Consider the following 22,020-nt stretch of genomic DNA (forward strand, 5'->3'; position numbering starts at 1 on the left):
TTCTCAAGGACAACTAATAGGGTAATAAATGTAGGTTTTTCCAGTTATGTCCACACCCGAAGAATGGATAAGAGAGTCCCAATGTGGAAATAAGTGTCTCCACTCCCCATTATAGAATGATCAAACTCCTGTACATCTTCAGTATATGAAATGATTGTAAAACAGATCTAAAAGGGATGTTCCTACAGTATTTTTGATGGGCAATGCAGTAAAATTTTCATTCGTCTTTCTAACATTGGCCGGGAGACAGATGAATGAATAACCATTAATAGTGTTTGTAAGCAATCATCCATGATTGTTCAAGCCCACCCAAGCCCGAGCTGTCTGACCTTCAAAGCCCAGGTAACTGTGCTCCATTTTATGCCTGTGTTTCTTAAATTCTGATTTTTTTTTTCCCCCTGTTTGTAATTTGTTAGCCTGGAGATTTTAGGTATTGTTTTGCCTCATTGATGGAAACATTCTAACTCATAGCACCAACGTCTGTTGGCATCAACACCTTGAGATCCATGTAAATTAATGAACATGGATTTAACATTTACGTATGATACATGAAGCCAAAAACATGGTCACTCCTGCTCTGGGACACGACAGTCTTCAAAGTAGAGGTTGAAATCAGTTTGTTCTAATTTACTGTTTCATGAGATATTCTAAACTTTGCCTATTTTTTGATATTAGGCTATTGGCCAGCAATATTCTACCCTCATTTAGCTCCTGTGCACTTTTTAAATGACTGCTAAATAGAAGGTGTTATTTTTTATTTGTTTCTCCTTTCCTGTTTTCATGTTGATGGTGTCATAGTCCAGTGTTAAAGATTTACACCATCACAGCAGACATTTGCATTTCAGAGAAGACTGTGCTGATGTTAGTTATTGTGGTCTTTGTACGGTGATTTATACTGTAGGTCATATTCCAACGGACATGGATTTGAAAGCATAAGATTCACGACTTTGTACTTTTCATTTTATGGACTGAAATAGAGCTGATGCTGAAAAAGCCGTCTTACCTGGCAGGACCTGCAGTGGTAGATGACCTAAGTGACCTGCAGGTGGTAGGCACAATGTCAAATTGCTTCATGAAATAAAGCTGTCCTGCGACATATTCACAATAAAAAATGATAGTCTTCCAATACTTGCCACACGGTGTTATGACAAGAATGAAATATGGAATTAAATTGGAAGCAGATTAGTTTTTGGTCCTAATTCAAGTTATGACAAGATACAAGAAGAATTAAACAATGAATGTGCAGTCTTGCTAAGTTAATATTCTCCATTTTCAGCTTTATTCTCAAAGTAGCTCTTCAAGTGTACTGTGTTTAAAGCAGTGCACAGTATTGATTAAATGTTCATGCTGTGGCTGTATCATAAGAAATATGGAAAAACTGTATGTCATGACTAAGATTTGGGGGGAAAAAGCATAAGTTTGGGATCAAGTTGCAAGTAGAAAATAATACTATATGTACTAAAACAGCAATGCAATCTAAAATAACTATAGTTGCATTGAATACTTTAGACCCTGGGATTTGTTTTTGGGTAATGATATCTGCAGTCATGTTTGCTATTAGGAGCAGGCCATTCAGCCCATCCATCCCGCTCCGCCATTCAATACGATCCTGGCTGATCATCCTCTTCAGTGCCTTTTCCCCACACTATCACCATATCCCTTTATGTCACTGGTATTTAGAAATCTGTCAATCTCGGCCTTAGACATAATCAATGACTGAGCTTCCACAGCCCTCTGGGATAGAGCATTCCAAGTAATCGCAACCCTCTGAGTAAAAAGATTTCTCCTCATCTCGGTCCTAAGTGGCTTGCCCCTGACCTTGAAATTGTGTCCACTGGTTCTAGACTCCCCAACCAGGGCAAGTATCTCACCTGCACCTACCCTGTCTATCCCTTTAAGTATTTTGTAGGTTTCAATGAGATCACCTCTCATTCCTCGAAACTCTAGAGAATACTGGCCCAGTTTCTCCAATCTCTCTTCATAGGACAGTCCCGCCCATCCCAGGAATAAGTCTGGAGAACCTTCATTCCACCCCCTCTATGGCAATAATATCCTTCCTAATGTAAAGGGTCCAAAGCTGCACACACAATGCCAGGTGTGGTCCAACCTCGGTTCTGTACAATTGAAGCAAAACTTCACCCTGTTCTGAAATCCTCTTGCGATAAATGCTAACACACCATTAGCCTTCCGAATTGCTGCTGTATCTGCATGTTAGTTGTAAGTGATTTGTTGACGAGGACACCCAGGTCCTTTTGTGCTTTTACACTTTCTAATCTCTTACCATTTAGGAAATATGCTGCACATTTTTTCCTCCGACCAAAGTGGATAACCTAACATTTTTCCACATTATATTCCATCTGCCATGTCTTGCCCACTCAATAAGTCTGTCAAAATCATCTTGAAGCCACTTTGCATTTTCCTCACAAGACACATTCCCACCTAGCTTTGGGTCATCCGTGAACTTGGAAATATTACATTTGGTCCCCACATCCAAATCATTGATATATATTGTGAACAGCTGGGGCCTAAGTACCGATCCTTGTGGTACCCATAGTCACAGCCTGCCAATGTGAGAATGACCCGTTCATTCCTACTCTGGTTTCTGCTTGTTAGCCAATTCTTAATCCATGCCAGTATCTTACCTCCTATCCCCGTGCTTTAATTTTGTTAATCGGCCTGCTGGGGGACTTTATCAAAAGCCTTCTGAAAATCCATGGGGAGAATTTTCTCCCCATCGGGCGGGCGGGCAGATCGGGAGCGGATGCGGGCAGGCGCATAGCCAGTCGCCATCCACGATGGGCTGCGTGCTGCCATTTTGCGTGGGCAGGCCAATTAAGGCCCACCCAGCATGACGCGCACCTGGAGGTGCTTAGCGCTCCCTGTACAGGCGGGGGGAGAAGGGAGAGTCGGGGCATGCACGCAAAAGTGCGCAGATATCTCCCTGAGGCACGGAACTGCTTCAGGGAGATTAGTTTAACAACAAAACATCGCTAAAAATAAAAAATTAAATTACTCAGACATGTCCTCTCATGTGACATTGTCACATGAGCTGGGACATGTTTATGAATTTTCAGAACACATTTTATTTAATTAATAAACACTTCATGAAACCTCATCACGCCCGTGTAATTATTTAGCTTCTCTGCCATTTCTCTATTCCCCATTATAAATTCTCCTGACTCTGCCTGTAATGGACCCACATTTGTCTTAGCCAAATGTCTCCTTTTTATATACCTATAGAAGCTTTTACAGTCTGTTTTTTATGTTTTTGCTAGTTTACATTCGTATTCTATTCTCCCTTTCTGGTTCACCATCTGGTTCACTAATGTCCTTTAGGGAAGGAAATTTGTCACCCTTACCTGGTCTGGCCTACGTGTGACTCCAGACCCACAGCAATGTGGTTGACTCTTAAATGGCCTCTGAACTAGGGCAACTAGGGATGGGTAATAAATGCTGGCCTGGCTAGTGAGCCCACATCCCATGAACAAATAAAAAAACAAGTTTCTTGGCCCTCCTTTGCTGTATTCTAATATCCTCCCAATCCTCAGGTTTACTACTATTTCTGGCAACTTCATAGGCTTTTTCTTTTACTCTTATACAATCCTTAACTTCCTTTGTTTGCCATGTTTGACTGACTTTTCTTTTTGGGTTTTTGTGCTTTGAAAGAATGTGTAGTTGCTGTAAACTCTGTAATAATTCTTTAAAGACTATCTATTGCCTACATACTGTTATACCTTTTATTTCATTTTCCTAATCCACTTCAGCCAATTTGCTACTTAATATCTTTATAATTTCCTTTGTTCAAATTTAACACCCTGGCTTCAGATTGAACTATCTCACTTTCAAACATAATGTAAAATTCTGTCATGTTATGGTCACCCATCCCTCAAGGTTCTTTTACAGTAAGATTATTAATTAGCCCTTTCTCGTTACATAATACTAGATGAAAAATAGCCTGTTCTCTCATCGATTTCTCAACATACTGCACTAGAAAACCATCCCTAACACACGCCAGAAGCTTGTCCTCCCCAGCATTGGTGCTCATTAGATTTACCCAATCTATATGCAGATCGAAGTCATCCATGATTACTGTATTACCCATTCTACATACCTCTCTAATCTCCTGATTTATGCTATGCCCCACATTGCCACCACTGTTTGATGGCCTATAAACAACTCCTACCAATGTTTTCTGTCCTTTGCTGTTTCTTAGCTCCATCCAAACAGATTTCATATTTTGTTCTTCTGATCTGAGATCCTCCCTTACGAATGTGCTGATCCCATCCCTTACTATCAGCGCAACACCACTCCCTTTCCCTTAATGCCTGTCTTTCTTAAATGTCGAATATCCTTGAATATTCTGTTCCCAGTTTTGGCAATTAGATCATATCCATTTACCTCTATTTGTGCTTTTAAATCATTGACCTTGTTGTGAATGCTTTGTGCATTCAGGTAAAGTGCCCTTATCTTTGTCTTTTTAACATTATTCCTCATTCTAAGCTTAGTTGATGCTTGCCTTTGTTTCACTTGCCTTCTAATTTCGCTTGCTACTTTTCTACTTCCTGTTACCAGCTTTACTTCCTTCCAATTTGAACTACCCCTCAGGTTTACACCCCACGACAAGCTAGTTAAAACCTTTCCCAACAGCACTAGCAAATCTCCCTGTGAGGATATTAGTTCCAGTCCCATTAAGGTGTAACCTGCCCATCTTGTTCAGGTCCCACCTGCCCCTGAACCGGTCCCAATGCCTCAGAAATCTGATGCCCTCCCTCCTGCACCAGTTCTCCAGCCATGCGCTCAGTCGATCAGTCCTCCTATTCCTATGCTCACTAGTCTGAAGCGCTGGGAGTAATCCTGAGATTACTGCTGTGAGATCCTACTTTTTAGTTTCCTTCCCAAGTCCCTAAAGCCTGCTTTCAGGATCTCATCCCTCTTTCTACCTATATGTCTCCCATCAATATTTCTAGCTTTCAATTAATTTTGTGAAGCGCCATTAACTGATACAAATGAATGACTGCCATTTGAAGACTGAATACCCTTTACAGTGTACTCACCGGAGGTAGCAATAAACCTGTTCTTTCTCTTTATAGACACTGACTGGCCTGCTGCGTATTTCTAGAATTTTCTGTTTTGATTTCTGCTTTCCAGAATTTCAATGCATTTTTTACCCTTTTTTATTTTAAGAACAAACAAGCCTCTTTTGCAGTGTTGCATGTTAAAAAAAATGAAATCGGGCAATTTGTTTTTGCAGCCGCGGTCCGACTTAAAAGTTATCGAAGGGTTAAAATCTGATCCTGAATGTGAGTTCAGTGGGCCCAACAAATAAGACAAACCTTATTTTGCACCATGTTTTACAGAATTGCGCTACGTCTCGACCGTCGAGCTCGTTGACCAGCTCCAGACCTGCCAGCTCACCTGTGACAGGGTCGGAGAGCCTTGCTAAAGATGATGGGCTACAGGTTACAGATGGAGTCAACCTGCAAGGCATCTGCAAAATGTCCTTCTATGACAACAGTGTCATATATGAAAATCCAGCTGCTGCTAATGAGAGTGAGTTTTGTTTCAACTGTGTCTTTTGAGTTGTGCTGTTGTCTATTTATGCGCAGCTTTTTTTCAGAAATATCAAATAAAATGTCAATGTAAAGTGATCGGAATATTGAATTATTCAGTGAAAGCACTCATAAATATCTGGAAAATGTGGGATTCAGTAAACTATCAGGCTGTTTCCCAAATGTAGTGGTGCACTTGCTATATGTGGAGCCAAACAAGAGATTGTTTCATATGGATTCTCTTTAATGACGGTTATAGGGTATTACAGAGCGTATACCCATCAGATGGTGAGCATTATTGGAGTTTGTAGGATATCAGAGAATGAATAATATCAGAAATTATAGTGAAGATATCATAAAATCATCAAAGAATCATAGAATGGTTGCAGTACAGAAGCAGGCCACTCAGCCCTACCGTGTTTGTGTTGGCTCTCTGTAAGGGCAATTGACCTCGTGCCATCCCACAGCCTTTTCCCTTTAGCCCTGCAATTCTTTCCTCTTCAGAGAACGATCCAAATCGCTATTGAAAGCCACGATGGAATCTGCCTCAACGACATTCTCAGGCACTGCATTCTAGATCCTAACCACTCGCTGTGTTTAGAAAAAAGTTTTCTTCATGTAGCTATTGCTTCTTTTGCCAATCACCTTAAATTGGTGTCCTCTGGTTCTTGAACCTAACCAATGGGAACAGTTCCTCCCTATTTATATTGTCCACATCCCTCATGATTTTGAATACCTCTATCAAATCTTTTCTCAACCTTCTCTAAGTAGAACAGCCCCAGCTTCTCCAGTCTATCTAGTAAATGAAGTTCCTCATTCCTGGCACCATTCTCCTGAATCTTTTCTGCAACCTCTCTAATGCCTTCACATCCTTCCTAATGTGTGGCATCCAGAACTGGATGCAATACTCCAGTTGAGGCTGAACCAATGTTTTATATAGATTTATCATAACTTCCTTGCTTTTGTACTCTATGCCCCTATTTATAAAGTCTAGAATCCCGTACGCTTTATTAACTGCTCTCTCAACCTGCCCTGCCAGCATTAGGCTATATAATGGATGAAATCTGACAGTAAACTGGAAAATACACATGCATCGTTAAATGTGGGAGTCCAAAAGTTGCTGCCTTAGATGTCCCACTCCTCCATTTAGTGTGCTGTTGCAATCTTTGCCAATAGATTCGGCCTTGAAATGACTGTATCAATGTGAACTTGCTGTACTTGACCACTTGTTCTGTGCTAAAAATGACAAATAATGTTGATGCTGCTGTGTTCAGGAGTGAGTTTTTAAGTGATAATTACTTCTGAGCTTCTGAATAACCTCTCTGGTCCTGAAAAATTAACATGAGAATTGTGGAGACTCAGTCCCTCAGAAAAAGATTAGCATGGCAGGTTTAAAAAAAAAAATCTTTAAGCAATATTTCCCTCTGTCTCTTTTCTCCCTTTCCCTTAGTTTCATCTGTGTTCCCCAATCTTTATTTAATTTTAACTTTCTGTTCATCTTTTAAATATAATTTATATTTCCTGCTTTATATTTCCTTGTTTGGACTTTACTACCAGCAAATTGGACAAGACTCAAAAATGGACATGGGTATTGCAGTCTATAATGATCCATGCCCATTACTTCTGATGCGGGCAGCACCCAAACTTTGTACTGCCTCCTGATTTGCATGAGTGCTGGATGCAGCCAGTGTTAGATGTGCTGCTGAGTGGCTGCACCCCTTAGCAGCAGGCCCAAGTTAGTGAATGTTTTGCACAACTGAACGTCAGCCTGAACCTCATAAAGGGATGGTGCACTCTGTCGCTGGAAGTGATTGTAGAAGACAGTGTTAGCAAGAAGAACATTGAATTTTTGCAAAACAGGGCAGAAAGCATACCCTATGTTCCTGTTATGCTGAGTTGGATGCCTTGGTGGAAGAGCTAGAGAGGAGGAGAGGAGGAGAGACAATGCTGAAGCGTTTGCAAGCATCTTCAGCCAGAAGTGTTGAGTGGACGATCCATCTTGGTCTCTTCCAGAGGTTCCTACTGATGCCCGTCTTCGGACAATTCGATTCACTCTGGGTAATATCAACAAATGGCTGAAGGTACTGAATACAGCAAAGGCTATAGGCTCTGAAAACATCTTGGCTGTAGTACTGAAGACTTATGCTCCAGAACTAGCCACGCCCTTAGCCAAGCTTTTCCAGTACTGCCACTGTACTGGCATCTACCCGACAATGTGGAAAGTTGCCCAAATATTTCCCATCCACAAAAAGCAGGACAAATCCAACCTGGCCAATTGCCTTCATCGATCTCACCGAGGCATTTGACCATGTAAGCAGAGGCGGCCTATTTAAGCTTCTGGAGAAAATTGGCTGATCACCGAAGCTGCTCCAAGTGATCTTTTATGACAACATGATGGGTAAGGTCAGCTATGATGGGGCAACACTGGAACCCTTTGAGATCCACAGTGGGGTCAAACAGGGTTGTTTTCTGGCACTGACAGTCTTTGGCATATTCTGCTCTTTGCTGTGTCACATGCACTTTGGTCACCTATGGACTGTGTTTACTTATATACCAGCACTGACAGAAAGCTGTTCAGCGTTGCTTGCCTGAGATCTAAGACAAAGGTGTGCCAAGTCCTCATCAGAGAGTTGATCTGCACTAATGATGCTACACTGACATTCCATTCTGAGGAACACCTTCAACAGCAAATGAACAGACTCTCCACTACTGTAAAGAGTTTGGTTTGACCATCAATATCAGGAAGACAAATGTCATGGTTTAGGATGTTACCATACCACCATCTATCGGCATTGACAATGAGACACTGGAGGTTGTTGATAGCTTCACGTCTAAGCTCCACAATCACCTGCAATCTGTCAATTGATACTGAAATCAGCTCACACATCACAAAAGCTGCAACTGTTATGTCCAAGCTGAGTAAGAGAGTGTGGAACAGCAACCTGACTGAGAACACCAAACTCTGAGTCTATGAGTCTGTGAGTGCAACCTCAGCGCACTCCTGGACAGTGGTGAGACCTGGACAACATGAGCTAGACAGAAGAAAAGGCTGAATAGTTTCTATCTTCACTGTCTCAGATGTATCCTTGGCATCTCTTAGCAGGGCAAGGTCACCAACTCAGAGGTCCAGGTGTGTGCTAATTCCATCAGCATACACACATTGCTAAGTCAGTGACATCTGCGCTGGCTCAGCCACATTTTTCAGATGGATAATGGCTGCATACCCAAAGATCACCTGGCCACTGGGTCACAACCTCCTGGGTGTCCACACCTCTGCTACAAACACATCTGCAAACAAGATATGAAGGCCGTGGACATTAACACTTTAACTGGGAGACAGTCGTTGACCTCTGTAGGCTGACTCTTTGGAAGAGCTTCGGAAGGCGAGAGTGGAGAAGCTCAGCTAGCCGAGAAGAGAGTCCAGAAAAAACAGAGGCCAGCAAATCGTACACCTTCTCAGCCCACTGTCTTCCTCTGTGGCAAATGCAGCCATGCCAGAGTGAGGTATGCTTAACACAGAGCTAACACTACCACAGCACAAACATCATATAATAACAAGATGGAATACTGCCACCAAAGAAGAAAAAAATAGCCTGGTTATTGAAAGGAACAAACTGAGTTCTGAGTCTATCACTGCAGGTGATTGATACAATTATAGCATCAAGAAAGCAAACTAATCAGCAGGCTGATACCACAATTGCATAAACCTTTGGTCCCAGGGGGAAAGATCACATCAGACCCCACTCCCACTCCCTAAAATGATGAACTTCAACTCCTTGAATAAAACATTCACGTTTCTTCCCTAGTGCACATTAATCTGTTGTAAAAGGTAAGCTGAGTTAAGTTAATACAAAAAGAAGTTCTTTTACTATGTAAACAGAGTGATGAACCGAAAATGCAAACAGAAAATCCTTATGCAAACTACAATCAAAAACAGAATTTGTAGTTTGTGGACTGCATTCTGAGCTCTGGCTAACTTTTGATCACCCTTTCTAATGTCACCCTCCATGGTTCAGTGGCCATTTTCTAGTCTAATTCCAGCTCCATACTGCAGTATAATTGTAAGTTGTTGTAACTGAAAGCGATAGGTTTTTCCTGCATGTTTAAATATGTAATGGTGACTACTCAATGAGCATCAAGGATTGGAATACCTCCTGTACCTGTACCAATCATTGTCTGGTGTTAGCTTGCAGATAATGTCTATAAGTGTGGGAATATTTCTTAACCGAAATTTGACTTATGGCTTAAGATCATAAGAACATAAGAAATAGTAGCAGGAGTAGGCCATACGGTGCTTTGAATTTATTCATTAAGATTGTGGCTGATCTTCTATCTCAACGTCCCCGTATTCCATCATATCCAAAAATCTATCCATCTCTCTCTTCTGTAGTGTCAGCCCTGGCTCAGTTGGTATCAGGCTTACCTCTGAATCACAAGGTTGGAGGTTCAAGTCCTAGAACAAAAATCAAGGCTGACGTTCCAGTGCAGTAGTGTGGAAGTGCTGCACAGTTTGAGGTGCTGTCTTTCAGTTGAGATATTAAACCAATGTCCTGCTTGGGTGGATGTAAAAAAACCCATGGAGTTATTCCTGGCCAATATTTATCCCTCAGTTAACATCACTAAAACAATATCTGTTCATTATCACCTTGCTGTTTGTGGGAGCTTGCTGTGCGCAGATTGCCTGCCGTTTTCTTCCATTACAGCAATGGCTGCTCCTCAAAAGTACTTCATTAGCTGTAAAGTGTTTTGCAATGTCAGGTGGTCATGGAAAGTGCAATATATAAAAGACCATAAGATGTAGCAGAAGTAGGCCATTTGGTCCACTGAGTCTGCTCCGCCATTCAATGAGATCATGGCACTTTCCTGCCTTTTCCCCATAACTCTAGATTCCCTTACTGATTAAAAATCTGTCTATTTCAGTCTTGAATATACTTTAATGATCCAGCTTCTATAGCCCTCTGCGGTAAAGAATTCCACAGGTTAACTATCCTCTGAGAGAAGAAATTCCTCCTCATCTCTGTTTTAAATGAGCGACCCTTTACTCTGAGATTATGCCCTCTGGTCCTCGACCCTCCCACAAGGGGAAACAATCTCTCAGCATCTACCCTGTCAAGCCCCCTAAGAATCTGATATGTTTCAATAAGGACGCCTCTCATTCTTCTAAATTCCAATGAGTACAGGTCCAACCTACTCAACCTCTCCTCATAAGAAAATCCCTCCATACCCGGAATCAACCTAATGAACCTTATCTGGACTGCCTCCAATGCCAGTATATCTTTCCTTAGATAAGGCGACCAAAACTGTTCACAGTATTCTAGGTGTGGTCTGACTAGTGCCTTGTTTGTTTTAGCAAGACTTCCCTATTTTTATACTCTATTCCCTTTGAAATAAAGGCCAACATTCCATTTGCCTTCCCTATTACCTGCTGAACTTGTATGTTAGCTTTTTGAGATTCATGCACAAGGACTCCCAAATCCCTCTGTGCTACAGCTTTCTACAGTCTTTCTCCATTTAAATAATATTCAGCTCCTCTACTCTTCCTGCCAAAGTGCATAACCTCACATTTTCCCACATTATATTCCATCTGCCACTCTTTTGCCCACTCATTTAACCGGTCTATATCCCTCTGTAGACTCCTTGTGTCATCCTCACCACTTATCATCCCATGTATTTTTGTATCTTCCGCAAATTTGGTGATAATACATTCACTTCCCTTACCTAGGTCATTAATATATATTGTAAGTAATTGAGGCCCCAACACTGACCCCTGTGGCACTCCACTGGTTACAGGTTGCCATCCTGAAACTGCCCCTCTTATCCCAACTCTCTGTCTTCTATTAGTTAGCCAATCCTCTATCCATGCTAACATACTACCCCCAACACCATGGGTTCTTATTTTATTAAGTAGCCTTATGTGCGGTGCCTTATCAAACACCTGTTGGAAATCCAAATATAGTACATCTACTGGCTCCCCTTTATCGACACTGCTTGTTACCTCCTCAAAGAATTCTAATAAATTTGTCAGGCATGATTTCCCCTTCATGAAGCCATGCTGACTCTGCTTGATTAAATTATGTAATTCTAAATGCTGTGCAATTACACCTTTTATAATAGACCAACATTTTCCCAATGACAGATGTTAAGCTAACTGGCCTATAGTTAGCTGTTTTTTGTCTTCCTCCCTTTCTGAATAAAGCATTGGCAATTTTCCAATCCTCTGGGTCTTTTCCAGAATCTAAAGGTTCTTGGAAGATCACTACTAGTGCATCCGCTATCTCTGTAGCTACTTCCTTTAATGCCCTGGGATGCAACCTGTAAGGTCCAGGGAACTTATCAGCCTTTGGCCCCATTAGTTTCCCTAGTACTTTTTCTCTAGTGATAGGTATTGTGTTTATTTCTTCCCCCTCTTTTTGCCCTTGATTATTTAGTATTGGAATGATATTAGTGTCTTCTACACGTGAAGGCTGAAGCAAAGTATTTATTCAACTCCTCGGCCATCTCCTGGTTCCCCATTATTAATTCCCCAGCTTCATTCTGTAAGGGGACTATGTTCACTTTGGTCTCTCTCTTCCTTTTTATATATTAAAAGAAGCTCTTACTCTCTGTTTTTATATTACTTGCTAGTTTACCCTCAAAAATTATTTTCTCCCTCTTTATTTTTTGGTCATCAAAACTTTCCCAATCCTCTGGTGTACCACTAATCTTTGCCACATTGTATGTCTTTCTCTTAATTTTACACTATCCTTAACTTCCTTGGTTGGTTTATTTTTTTTGATTCGTTTGGGATGTGGCGTCACAGCCAGCATTTATTACCCTAATTGCCCCGAGGGCATTTAAGAGTCAACCACATTGATGTGGGTCTGGAGTCAAGTAAGGACAGCAGATTTCCTTCCCTTTAGTGCATTAGTGAATCAAATGTTGTTTTGACAATGGCTTCATGGTCATCATTTTAATTCCAGATTTTTTATAGAATTCAAATTCCACCATCTGCCTTGGTGGGATTTCAAACCCAGGTCCCCAGATTACCCTCGGTTTTTGGATTACTAGTCCAGTGACAATACCACTATGCCATCATAGTGGTATTCCTTGAATCCTTCTTCGTCACTGGGATATATATTTGTTGTGAGCCATGAACTATTTTCTCAAACATCTGCCATTGTTCATCAACCATTTTTTCTGCTAAAATTCTATCCCAGTCCACTCCAGCCAACTCTGTCCTCATTCCTTTGTAGTTTAAGTTTAGCACAATTGGTTCCGACCCAAGTTTCTCACTCTCAAACTGAATGCTAAATTCCACCATGTTATGGTCACTGTTTCCTAGGGGATCTTTTACTCTGAGATCATTTATTAAACCTGCCTCATTACACATTACCAGATCCAAAATAGCCTGATCCCTGGTTGGATCCACAACACATTGTTCTAGGAAACTGTCCCAAATACACTCTATGAATTTTTGCTTGTGGCTATGTCTGCCAATTTGATTTTCCTAATCTATATGAAGATTAAAGTCATTCATGATTAATGTACTGCCTTATGTACATGCCCTCATTATTTCCTGATTTATTCTCTGTCCTACAGAATAGCTACTGTTAGGGGGCCTATAGACTACTCCCACCAGTGTTGTCTTCCCCTTGTTATTTCTTACCTTCACCCATATGGATTCTACATCTTCTGACCCAAGATCCTTTCTTGCTATCGTACTTAATCCATCTTGTACTAACAAAGCTACCCCACCACCCTTTCCTTTCTCCCTGCCCTTTCAAAAAGTCACATACTGAATATTTAACTCCCAGCTTTGATCTCCTTGTAACCATGTCTCTGTAATGGCTATAAGATCATACCTATTAACCTCTATTTGTGCCGCTAATTCATTTATTTTGATCCGAATGCTATGTACATTTAAGTAAAGAGCCATTAATTTTGCCTTTTTACCATTTCCCCCCCCCCCTCTTTTCATCATTTTGCTGCTTTTTTTTATGTTTGTGCACTCTGTCCCTGCCTGTCACACTCTGGGTATCATTACCTAAATAGCTGCCCTGCAGGGCTGCCATATCCTTTTGCTTTGTAAGCCTATGTATCCCCTGTCCAGAATCCTCACCCCCCTCTATTTAGTTTAAAGCCCTCTCTACAGCCCTGGTTATTCAGTTTGCTGGGACACTGGTCCCAGCATGGTTCATCGGAACAGCTCCCTTCTACCCTAGTACTGACGCCTGTGCTCCATGAGCTGAAACCCATTCCTCCCACACCAATCTTTGAACCACGCATTTAACTCCTTGGCTTTATTTACACTATGCCAGTTTGCCCGTGGCTCAGGTAGTAATTCTGAGATTATTACCTTGGAGGTTCTGCTTTTTAATTTATCTCCTAACTGTTCAAATTCTTTCAGAAGAACCTCCTTTCTAGTCCTATCAGTGTCGTTGGTGCCAACGTGGATGACGACAACTGGATCCCTCCCCTCCCACTCCAAGTTCCTCCTCCTTTCTTTCTTTTTCAATATACTCAATGACGGAGCATCCACAAACTTCTAGATTAGAGAATTGCCAAGATTCGCAATCCTCTGAGTGAAGTAACTTCTCCCCATCTCAGTGCCAAATGAAACCAGGGGAAAGATGCTCTCACCATCTACTCTGTCAAGCCCTAAATTAACAGTGTAGCTGCTGGGAGGACTTTTCTTCAGCTCCTCATCATGTCATCTGTTTGTTTGTCCCAGGTTTTGTATAAAATGTCTCTGCATCCTAATCTTACTCAAGAATTGCATCTTTTTAAAATCAGATTGTGGTTCCATTATCTTCTTCCCAATATGAGTTGATTTAGCTTTGCTTCTTCATGACTGACTAATCTAAAATCCACAATGATCATTGCTGCCTTCCTCTCATTTAATTCTTCCTTCAGTCTCTATGTCTTGACATACATACAATGCTTGATGTGTTGTTTCATTGCTGTGGTCAATAATACTAGGTTTATATTTAAAATTCCTTCTCTATATCTACTCATACACTCCAATATTTTGCAGTGAAATCTGAGTTACAAATATTTCAGTATACCAGGTGTCATTTTGCATTACATCTCTAACATTACCCAGTATCTTAGTGTTTGATTCGGTTTGGTTTTAAAAAGTACGGATGCTTACTGTATCTAAAAGCAGGTTATGTTATACAAATAAAATAGTTTTTATGGTTACAATTACCGATACATCAGAATTGGGGCCATGTCAAACCTAAATCTGCTCTCATTATGTAGAAGATAAAGGGAACATTTAAAAAAAATAATGTAGGGAATTGATAATACTGTTGTACAGAGGTCTTTGGGTGCCCATAACTCTGAGGCCTTGTGTTTGCTTTTGCAGCTTTTGTGGTAGTCTCTGGGGATATTTAAATCTGAATCGGGGGTACAGGAGCCAAATTGAGAGGCAGGTTGTCAGCTGACTCCCTTGGAAACATGAAATGTGAGAGATTTCCACTCTTGGGCCTCACTGGGACGCCTCTTGCTGCTCAAAAACCAGTGGTAATGATGTCATTACCAGGGAACAGGAGTTAAAATTTGTGGGATGGTTTGTTCATGTTGCCATTGGCTTCCCAGGGAAATAGTCCTCCACAGGGTAAGAAAGGAATTGGGGCTGAGGGTTGAGAAAACCCATGATCAGGGTGGGGTGGGGGGGAACCTGGGTTGGGAGGCCATGGGTATCTTTGTGGGGCCAGGAGGAGCACTCCTGATCTTTGCCATTTAAATTATATCCTCCTGTTCCTCTGATGTGGGTGGCCTTATTTCAAGCTAGGTAAAATAGTGGGGTGCTAAATCCCAGGCTACACCATTTCCGCCAGGGGCAAAGAGGAAGGGTGTACTGGGAAATAAAATAAGCCTCTTTAGTGTTTGATCAGCTCCTAGAACTTTTTGGATTCACCTTATTTAATGATGTGAATATGAATTGTATTTTACTCTGCTGTGCCAGGGATAACCGCTCTGCCATATCTATCTAATTCAGCCTCCCATGTCTTCCTTGTCTAATAACATTGGGTTCCTGTGTTGTTGCGTCTGTTATACCTGTGGTGGAAAAGTCTTGCACATAGACCGAGTGGGATGATATGTCAAGAGAGCAGGCAGGGAAGGGAATGCGACACATGGTTGTCTGAAACATACATGCCCATGTACAGAACACTCGCACTTTAACATAAAGGGACCCCCATTTTATGGCGGGGAGAATTTGACAGTAAACTGTCACAGCATTCGCCAACATGACCAGCCCCCGAAACTGACCACTTCAACTTCAGGATGTCAGGCGTGCGCACGTTTCGTGCGGAAATCTTGAAGCTGCGACCTTTTTAAAACTCTGGGCTCCCACACAGGCTGCCAATGTGGACCCAGAGCCCCAATCCCTGAAATCGCAGAGGATTTCAACTTTCCCGCTCCCACATTACTGTCAGAAACAAAGTGACAGGCGTGACCTGGGTTTTTAACAGTGATTTATTAAATTTGGTCAACAGAGGAACTGCTGTTGGAAAAATAATAATAATTTGGTGCTTGTGGCATGCCCTCAATAATTAATGAATGGATTCATTAAGCCAATTAAAAAAAAAGTCTTTTCGGAATATTTTAGTTTCTACAGCCGCCCTATGTGAAAATCCCAATCTTTTAATTGACTCTGGATTTGATGTTCCTGCTTTTAATTTCCTGTTTTGTGCATCTGTGGAAATCTGTGATGTGATTGGCAGCCCTGATGACATAATTGCTTCTCCGCCCTGGGAATTCCCCAGCCCAGAGCGCTCTGATCAGTTGCATTCCCACTGCAGCCGTGATCGAGGAGAAATTCCCCAGATAGTGAGGCTGACTTTGTGGTCGGTGACGAACTGCCTTGCTTTGCCACTCGCCACCAGAAAATCCCACCCATTATGTATGGAAATCACAAATTTGAGACAGAATCCTGCGATTTGCACCTGTCTTTACAGCATTTTACCCACCCAGAGTGCAAGATTATTGGCAAGGACACTGTTTATATAGGATGAACCTTCAAACAAATCCACTTGCAGCACAGATATCTGACATTAAGAGCTGTTAAGGTGTAACCCCCTGTTAGGAGATCTGGTTGCTGGAGACTCTGTATTTATTGGGATGAACATATTTTCAAGCCGGCTCATTTTTTTTTTCTTCCTTACTTCTGTGTATTTTATTTCTAACCATTGGCCAATTTTAATTTGGGAAAGCCATTTTTACAGTAATGACGTCCCACCAAAGCAATGGCCGGATCTTAAACGCGGAGTGACAATCATTGTCAAGAGTGCTCCATTTCAGCACTGTAGCGCCGGGGGATGGGATGGGGTGGGGGAAGAGTGGGGGAATGGGATGGGGTGGGGGTGGGAGTGGGGGGATGGGGTGGGGTGGTGGGGGGATGGGGTGGGGTGGTGGGGGGAGTGGGGGGATGGGGAGGGGGGGATGGGATGGGGTGGGGGGGAGTGGGGGGATGGGGTGTGGGGGGATGGGATGGGGGGGAGTGGGGGGATGGGGTGGGGTGGGGGGGGAGTGGGGGGGTGGGGTGGGGGAAGACCTGCTCCCTTATTACGGCACTAGCTGGCGCAAGGTAAGTTTAAATGTTCAGCGCGAATGTTAGTGAATGGGTGAGTGGATGGGTAAGGCGGGTGAGGTAAGTGGGTAGGGTGGCAGGTGGGTAGGGTATGTGAGGTGGCAAGTGGGTGAGGTGACAGGTGGTTCGAGGGGTTTAGCTAGGTTGGGCCAGGAAGGCCAGTCAGGTTGGGGGCTAGTCAGGTCAGGTTGGGGAGGTAGTCAGGTGGTGGTGGGGTAGTTAGGTCTGGTCGGGTGGTTAGTTGGGTCAGGTTGGGGGGTAGTTGGGGGTAGTCAGTTGGTTGGGGGGTGGGGTAGTTGTCAGGTCAAGGCTAGTTCAGGGGTTGGTGGAGGGAGGGAGTTGGGGGGAGTTAATTGGTGGATCAGGTGGGGCAGTTGTGGGAGAGGGGGGAGTCAGTTCTGTAGTTACCAAAGCATTTGACTAGGACTTTTCTGTCCAACATTTTCTGGGTAAATACATTGGAGCTGCCCAAAGTCTCCAACTCCAGCTCAGAGATGGAGACTTTTTTGGAGGGTTCCAGGGAGCAGGGGAAATGCCCATCGGAAGTTCAAATTTCCCAGGCATTTCCCGTGGAGGTCAGCCATTAGTGACTTCTGCAGGGTCCCATTTTGCATCTTGGGTTGCATGTCTGGTCTCCAATGATCCGAAGACCGGAAGGTCTGGGCCAGTATTGCAACTTTGAAACTTTGAGAACCGTGCAGATTTGAATTATCCCGACTGGCACAAAAGAGACACTGTGGGCAGAATTTAGTGCAGCTGGTGACAAGGGAAAACATGGCAGCCAGGCCCAATCCATCACAGTGAGAGGCCACGTGTCAGTCTGCCAGCGGCAGGAGACCCTCCTGTGATGAAGTCGGGGTGGGAAGGGGCTGATGTGAGACATTCACCCGCTCACCTCCAACCTGGCCAGCAGCTCTCGGGGAGCAGGATTTCCATTCCTGGGGACTAAGCCCCTGGGAAGTGAGAGGCTCTTAATGTGGTTAGGCCTCTCCCCAGAAGTGACGCAGGTCTTCCACTGTTTGTCTAGCTGGTGGCCACATCAAATCCAGGCCTGCATTCTGAACACTCCAGATTAGCAAGAATTCACATTGTTATATGTTCCTCTCATCAAATGCCTGTTGTTGAGATACAAAAGTTTTGACATGTTTTGTGAACCTACTTGGCATAAACAACTTATGCCTTCACTTCTGGATGACCCGATTCACTTGTGACATAAAAACGGTATGTCCTAGCTGGTCACCAAAATACATAACACAGGCCTGATTGCATATGTCATACAGTTTCTTGGCAGGATCAAAGATCATTATGCTTATAGTTATTAAAATGTATGATGGTACGGAAGGCAATTATCTGAGACTTTACACATTTCATCAGTTTATATGTGAGTTTAATCAATTCCCTTAAGAAACCAATTCTAAGACTGCAATGCACAGCATAAAGCTGCCTGAACTGTGTAGCTGCATGTTAAATGTGTTTTGAATTATATTAGTGGTGGAGAAAATTGCATAATGAGGAGACAGTACTGCTAGTGGGACTCTGTGGTATTCTGACACAGATGTATTACTATGAGAGGCTGTGGGGAGAAAATACAGTATTTACAAAAATAAAATCTGAAACTCATTTCCTATCCTTATTTTTGGTTCTCTCTGCATAATGCAGTTTCCCATCCTAAAGCATCAACATGCTGATCTTCTCAGGCCATTTTTCGTGACCACTGTTGAGGTGGCCATTGTGAGGGTCACAAGTGTGGCGAGTGGTCACTTCCTTCTCTGAGAAAAGCCAGGCCTCAGCTCTGTGTTTCTTCCAATAGTGTGGCCAGGTTCAAGAATGTGACACACATAGCAAGTCGGGCACTATTGATCTTAGATGGTGGCATTGTTGTTTACAGTGTCTATTAATTTCATGGGTAGGTTAAGAAGCACCAAACGTAACACATTATTAATTAAATGCAAAGTGTTTTGATCGCTTTGAAAGACAAAAAGGATTTGCATTTAAATAGTGCCTTTCATGACCTAAGGATATCCCAAAGTGCCTTGCAACCAATGAAGTATCTTTCAAGTGTAGTTACTATTGTAATACAGGAACTGGAGCTGCCAATTTGTGCACAGCAAACTCCCACAAACAACACTGTGATAATGAGCAAATAATCTGTATTTTGTAACGTTGATTGAGGGAAAATTATTCGCTGGATGCCAGGGATAACAGCCCTGGTGTTTTTCACATCACTGCCATGGGCTCTTTTATATCTATCTGAAAGAGCAGAGCATTGGTTTAACGTTACATCGAGAGGTGGCATCTCCAATATGTAGTTAAAGTGAGCGTGTTATCAATGTGGCTAATCAAATATTGGGATGAATTTCATATCATCATACAGTACAAAAGGAGGCCATTCATCCAATCATGCCTGAGTCGGTTGTTTGAAAGAGTTATCGAAAAGTCTCATTGCTCTACTCTTTCTCCACAGCCCTGCAAATTTTTCAGTTTCAAGTATACATACAATTCCCTTTTGAAAGAGACCACTGAACGTTGTTCCACCAGGCAGGGTTGTGCAAATCATAACAACTCGATGCTTAAAAAACTTTGTACTCATCTCCCCTCTAGTTGTTTTAGCAATTATCTGAAATCTGTATCTCTGGTTACCAGTGTCAGTGGGAACAGTTTTTTCTTATTTGCTCTATCATTCCTTATCCGTCTCTGCTCTAAGAACAGCATCCCAGATTCTCTAGCCTTGCCGGTTCCAGAACATATGTTTATACCGTATCTCAAAAGTTATCCTAGCTCTTGTGTAACACACCGGAATTGTGAGATATATTTTAATTTGTGAATAATGTATAAAATGGTGAATCTTGTCAACCTTTTCACTAACATTAGTGAACAATAAAAATGGGTCAGATTTTTACCATGGAGGCAGGAGGCTCAAGTCGGGAAATCTCCTGACTTGGCGGATCTGTCTCCATGGAAATGAGCCAGGCATGCATGATTTTCACTCCGGGAGGGGGTGGGGGGCGGTGGGGGGGGGTAGTGGTAACGGGGACATGGCCATGAAGGCAGGCGAGTGCCAAAGCAGGCTGGTTAGAAAGCTTGTCTCGGTTCTCTGAGACTTCGGCCCAGTTTTATAAAAGCCTGTTAAGCCTCCTAGCCTTCACCCCTCATCGCCCCACTCACCCCCATGCCACCTCCATGCACCTTATATCCCAATGTCACCTCCATTCCACTTTATACCCCCTACCACCTCCATAGCTATCACCCGTATCCATTATGGGTAGACCTTAGGAGTCATGTGGAGATGGAAACATTTTAACTTCTAACAATGTAATACAGCTCTCAATCATGCTTGATACAGAAAAAAAACTCGTTCATGAAACCCATTCAAAGATTTAAATTGTGATAAGTAGTCAATCTGTTATAAAAACAAACAAACTTCCTGTCAGTAACCACGTCAAAGACAGCTAATCCTTTAAGACTACCAATCAAAATGTGAACTTAGCCACTTGTTGAGATAAATGATTTCGGACATTTGAAACACAGCCAAGCATTTATAACAGGCTCAGCTATAATAACAGCCCTTGAGATATTAAACAATGCAGTCTATTGAAACTGCAGGAACAGATCGTAATTTTTTTTTAAGGCCTGTCAATCAATGCACTCCAGAAGTATGGGAAAAATTTCCCCCCCATCGGGTGGGTGTGGGTTGTGCGGGCGCGAACCTGATCGGCGCCCTTGATTGGGGCCACGCCGCCATTTTATGTGGGTGGGCCAATTAAGGCCCGCCCATTGTGATGCTCACCCGGAAGCGCTGTGTACTCCCTGTGCAGGTGGGGGGTGGGGATTTTCTGAGTCGTTTACTGCGCTCTTTCGCGCATGCACGCAGAAGAGCACAGGAAGGAGGTGACTCAGGGAGATTAGTTTGACATGTGTAAATTTAAATAAAGGAGACAAAAAACTTTTAAAACATATCCCCTCATGTGACACTGTCACATGAGGTGGGACATGTCAAAGAATTTTATTAGATTTTAAAACACTTCATGAAACCTCATCCCACCCATGGATGAGGTTTCATGAAAAATGCAAAGGCCGCCTGGGCTCTTCGCCTGCCCCCCGCCAACCTTAAAGTTGGATGGGCAGCTCATTTAATTGAGTTAATTAGGTTTCAAATGGCCTTAATAGGCCTTTGACAGTTCGGTGGGTGCACAACTGAGTCGGCTGTGCGCCCGGCAAACTGAAAATCTAAATGACGCCAGCACGCCCGCCCAACATCACCGTGTGTCATTTTACGTGTCGGCGAGCGGGCCCCGCCCCCACTCACCACCTGGAGAATTCAGCCCTATGGTGTCCTTTTGTATTCTAACTGACAGCTGCAGCCTATCTTTTGTTTATTTTTAAAGGGCTGTAGATTTAAATAACTTACAGTCATGGCACTTAAACAGGTATTACCTGCCTTTCAAAAGTGTTTATTTCTCCTCCATCAACTCGTGACTCCCACACTGTGTGTTAAGGCCCTGGGGTGAGTTTGAACTCAGCACTAATTTCAAATGGCCCTGCTGAGTTTGCTTTTCCTGCCAGTGTGATTCACACCCTGCCCCCTTTCCCCCCCACCCCACAGCAAAAATGGGATATGCTGGAAATGGGGGCATCTGGGTCCCACCTACAATTTTTAAAGGCCTCCATAATTGGCTCGACTCCGCAAAGATCTGGCCCTATGTGTTGGTATATGCAATTTTGAGTGACTACCTTTAAAGTTATATTTCCAACATTACAAGAATGACTGCACTTCAGAAGTACTTCATTGGCTGTGAAGTACTTTGCGACGACCTGGGGTCAGAAAAGGCGCTGTATAGGTGCAAGCTCTCCCCTTTCTTCATTGGAAAGGGTTCAGAGAAAATGGCCAGGATGATC

At 42.8% G+C, this 22,020-nt stretch overlaps 1 protein-coding gene across 1 annotated transcript in view; it reads left to right on the top strand.

The window, feature by feature from the left end:
• LOC144692711 (adhesion G protein-coupled receptor D2) overlaps positions 1-22,020 on the top strand; it is a 290,395-nt gene that overhangs the window by 157,936 nt on the left and 110,439 nt on the right. The window contains exon 20 of the mRNA XM_078561799.1: positions 5,358-5,550. Coding sequence (XP_078417925.1) covers positions 5,358-5,550 — 193 coding nt within the window. The remainder of the gene's footprint in view (positions 1-5,357; positions 5,551-22,020) is intronic.

The sequence above is a fragment of the Cetorhinus maximus genome, chromosome 17 (genome assembly GCF_964194155.1).
Source record: "Cetorhinus maximus chromosome 17, sCetMax3.hap1.1, whole genome shotgun sequence".
Lineage (NCBI taxonomy): Eukaryota > Metazoa > Chordata > Chondrichthyes > Lamniformes > Cetorhinidae > Cetorhinus > Cetorhinus maximus.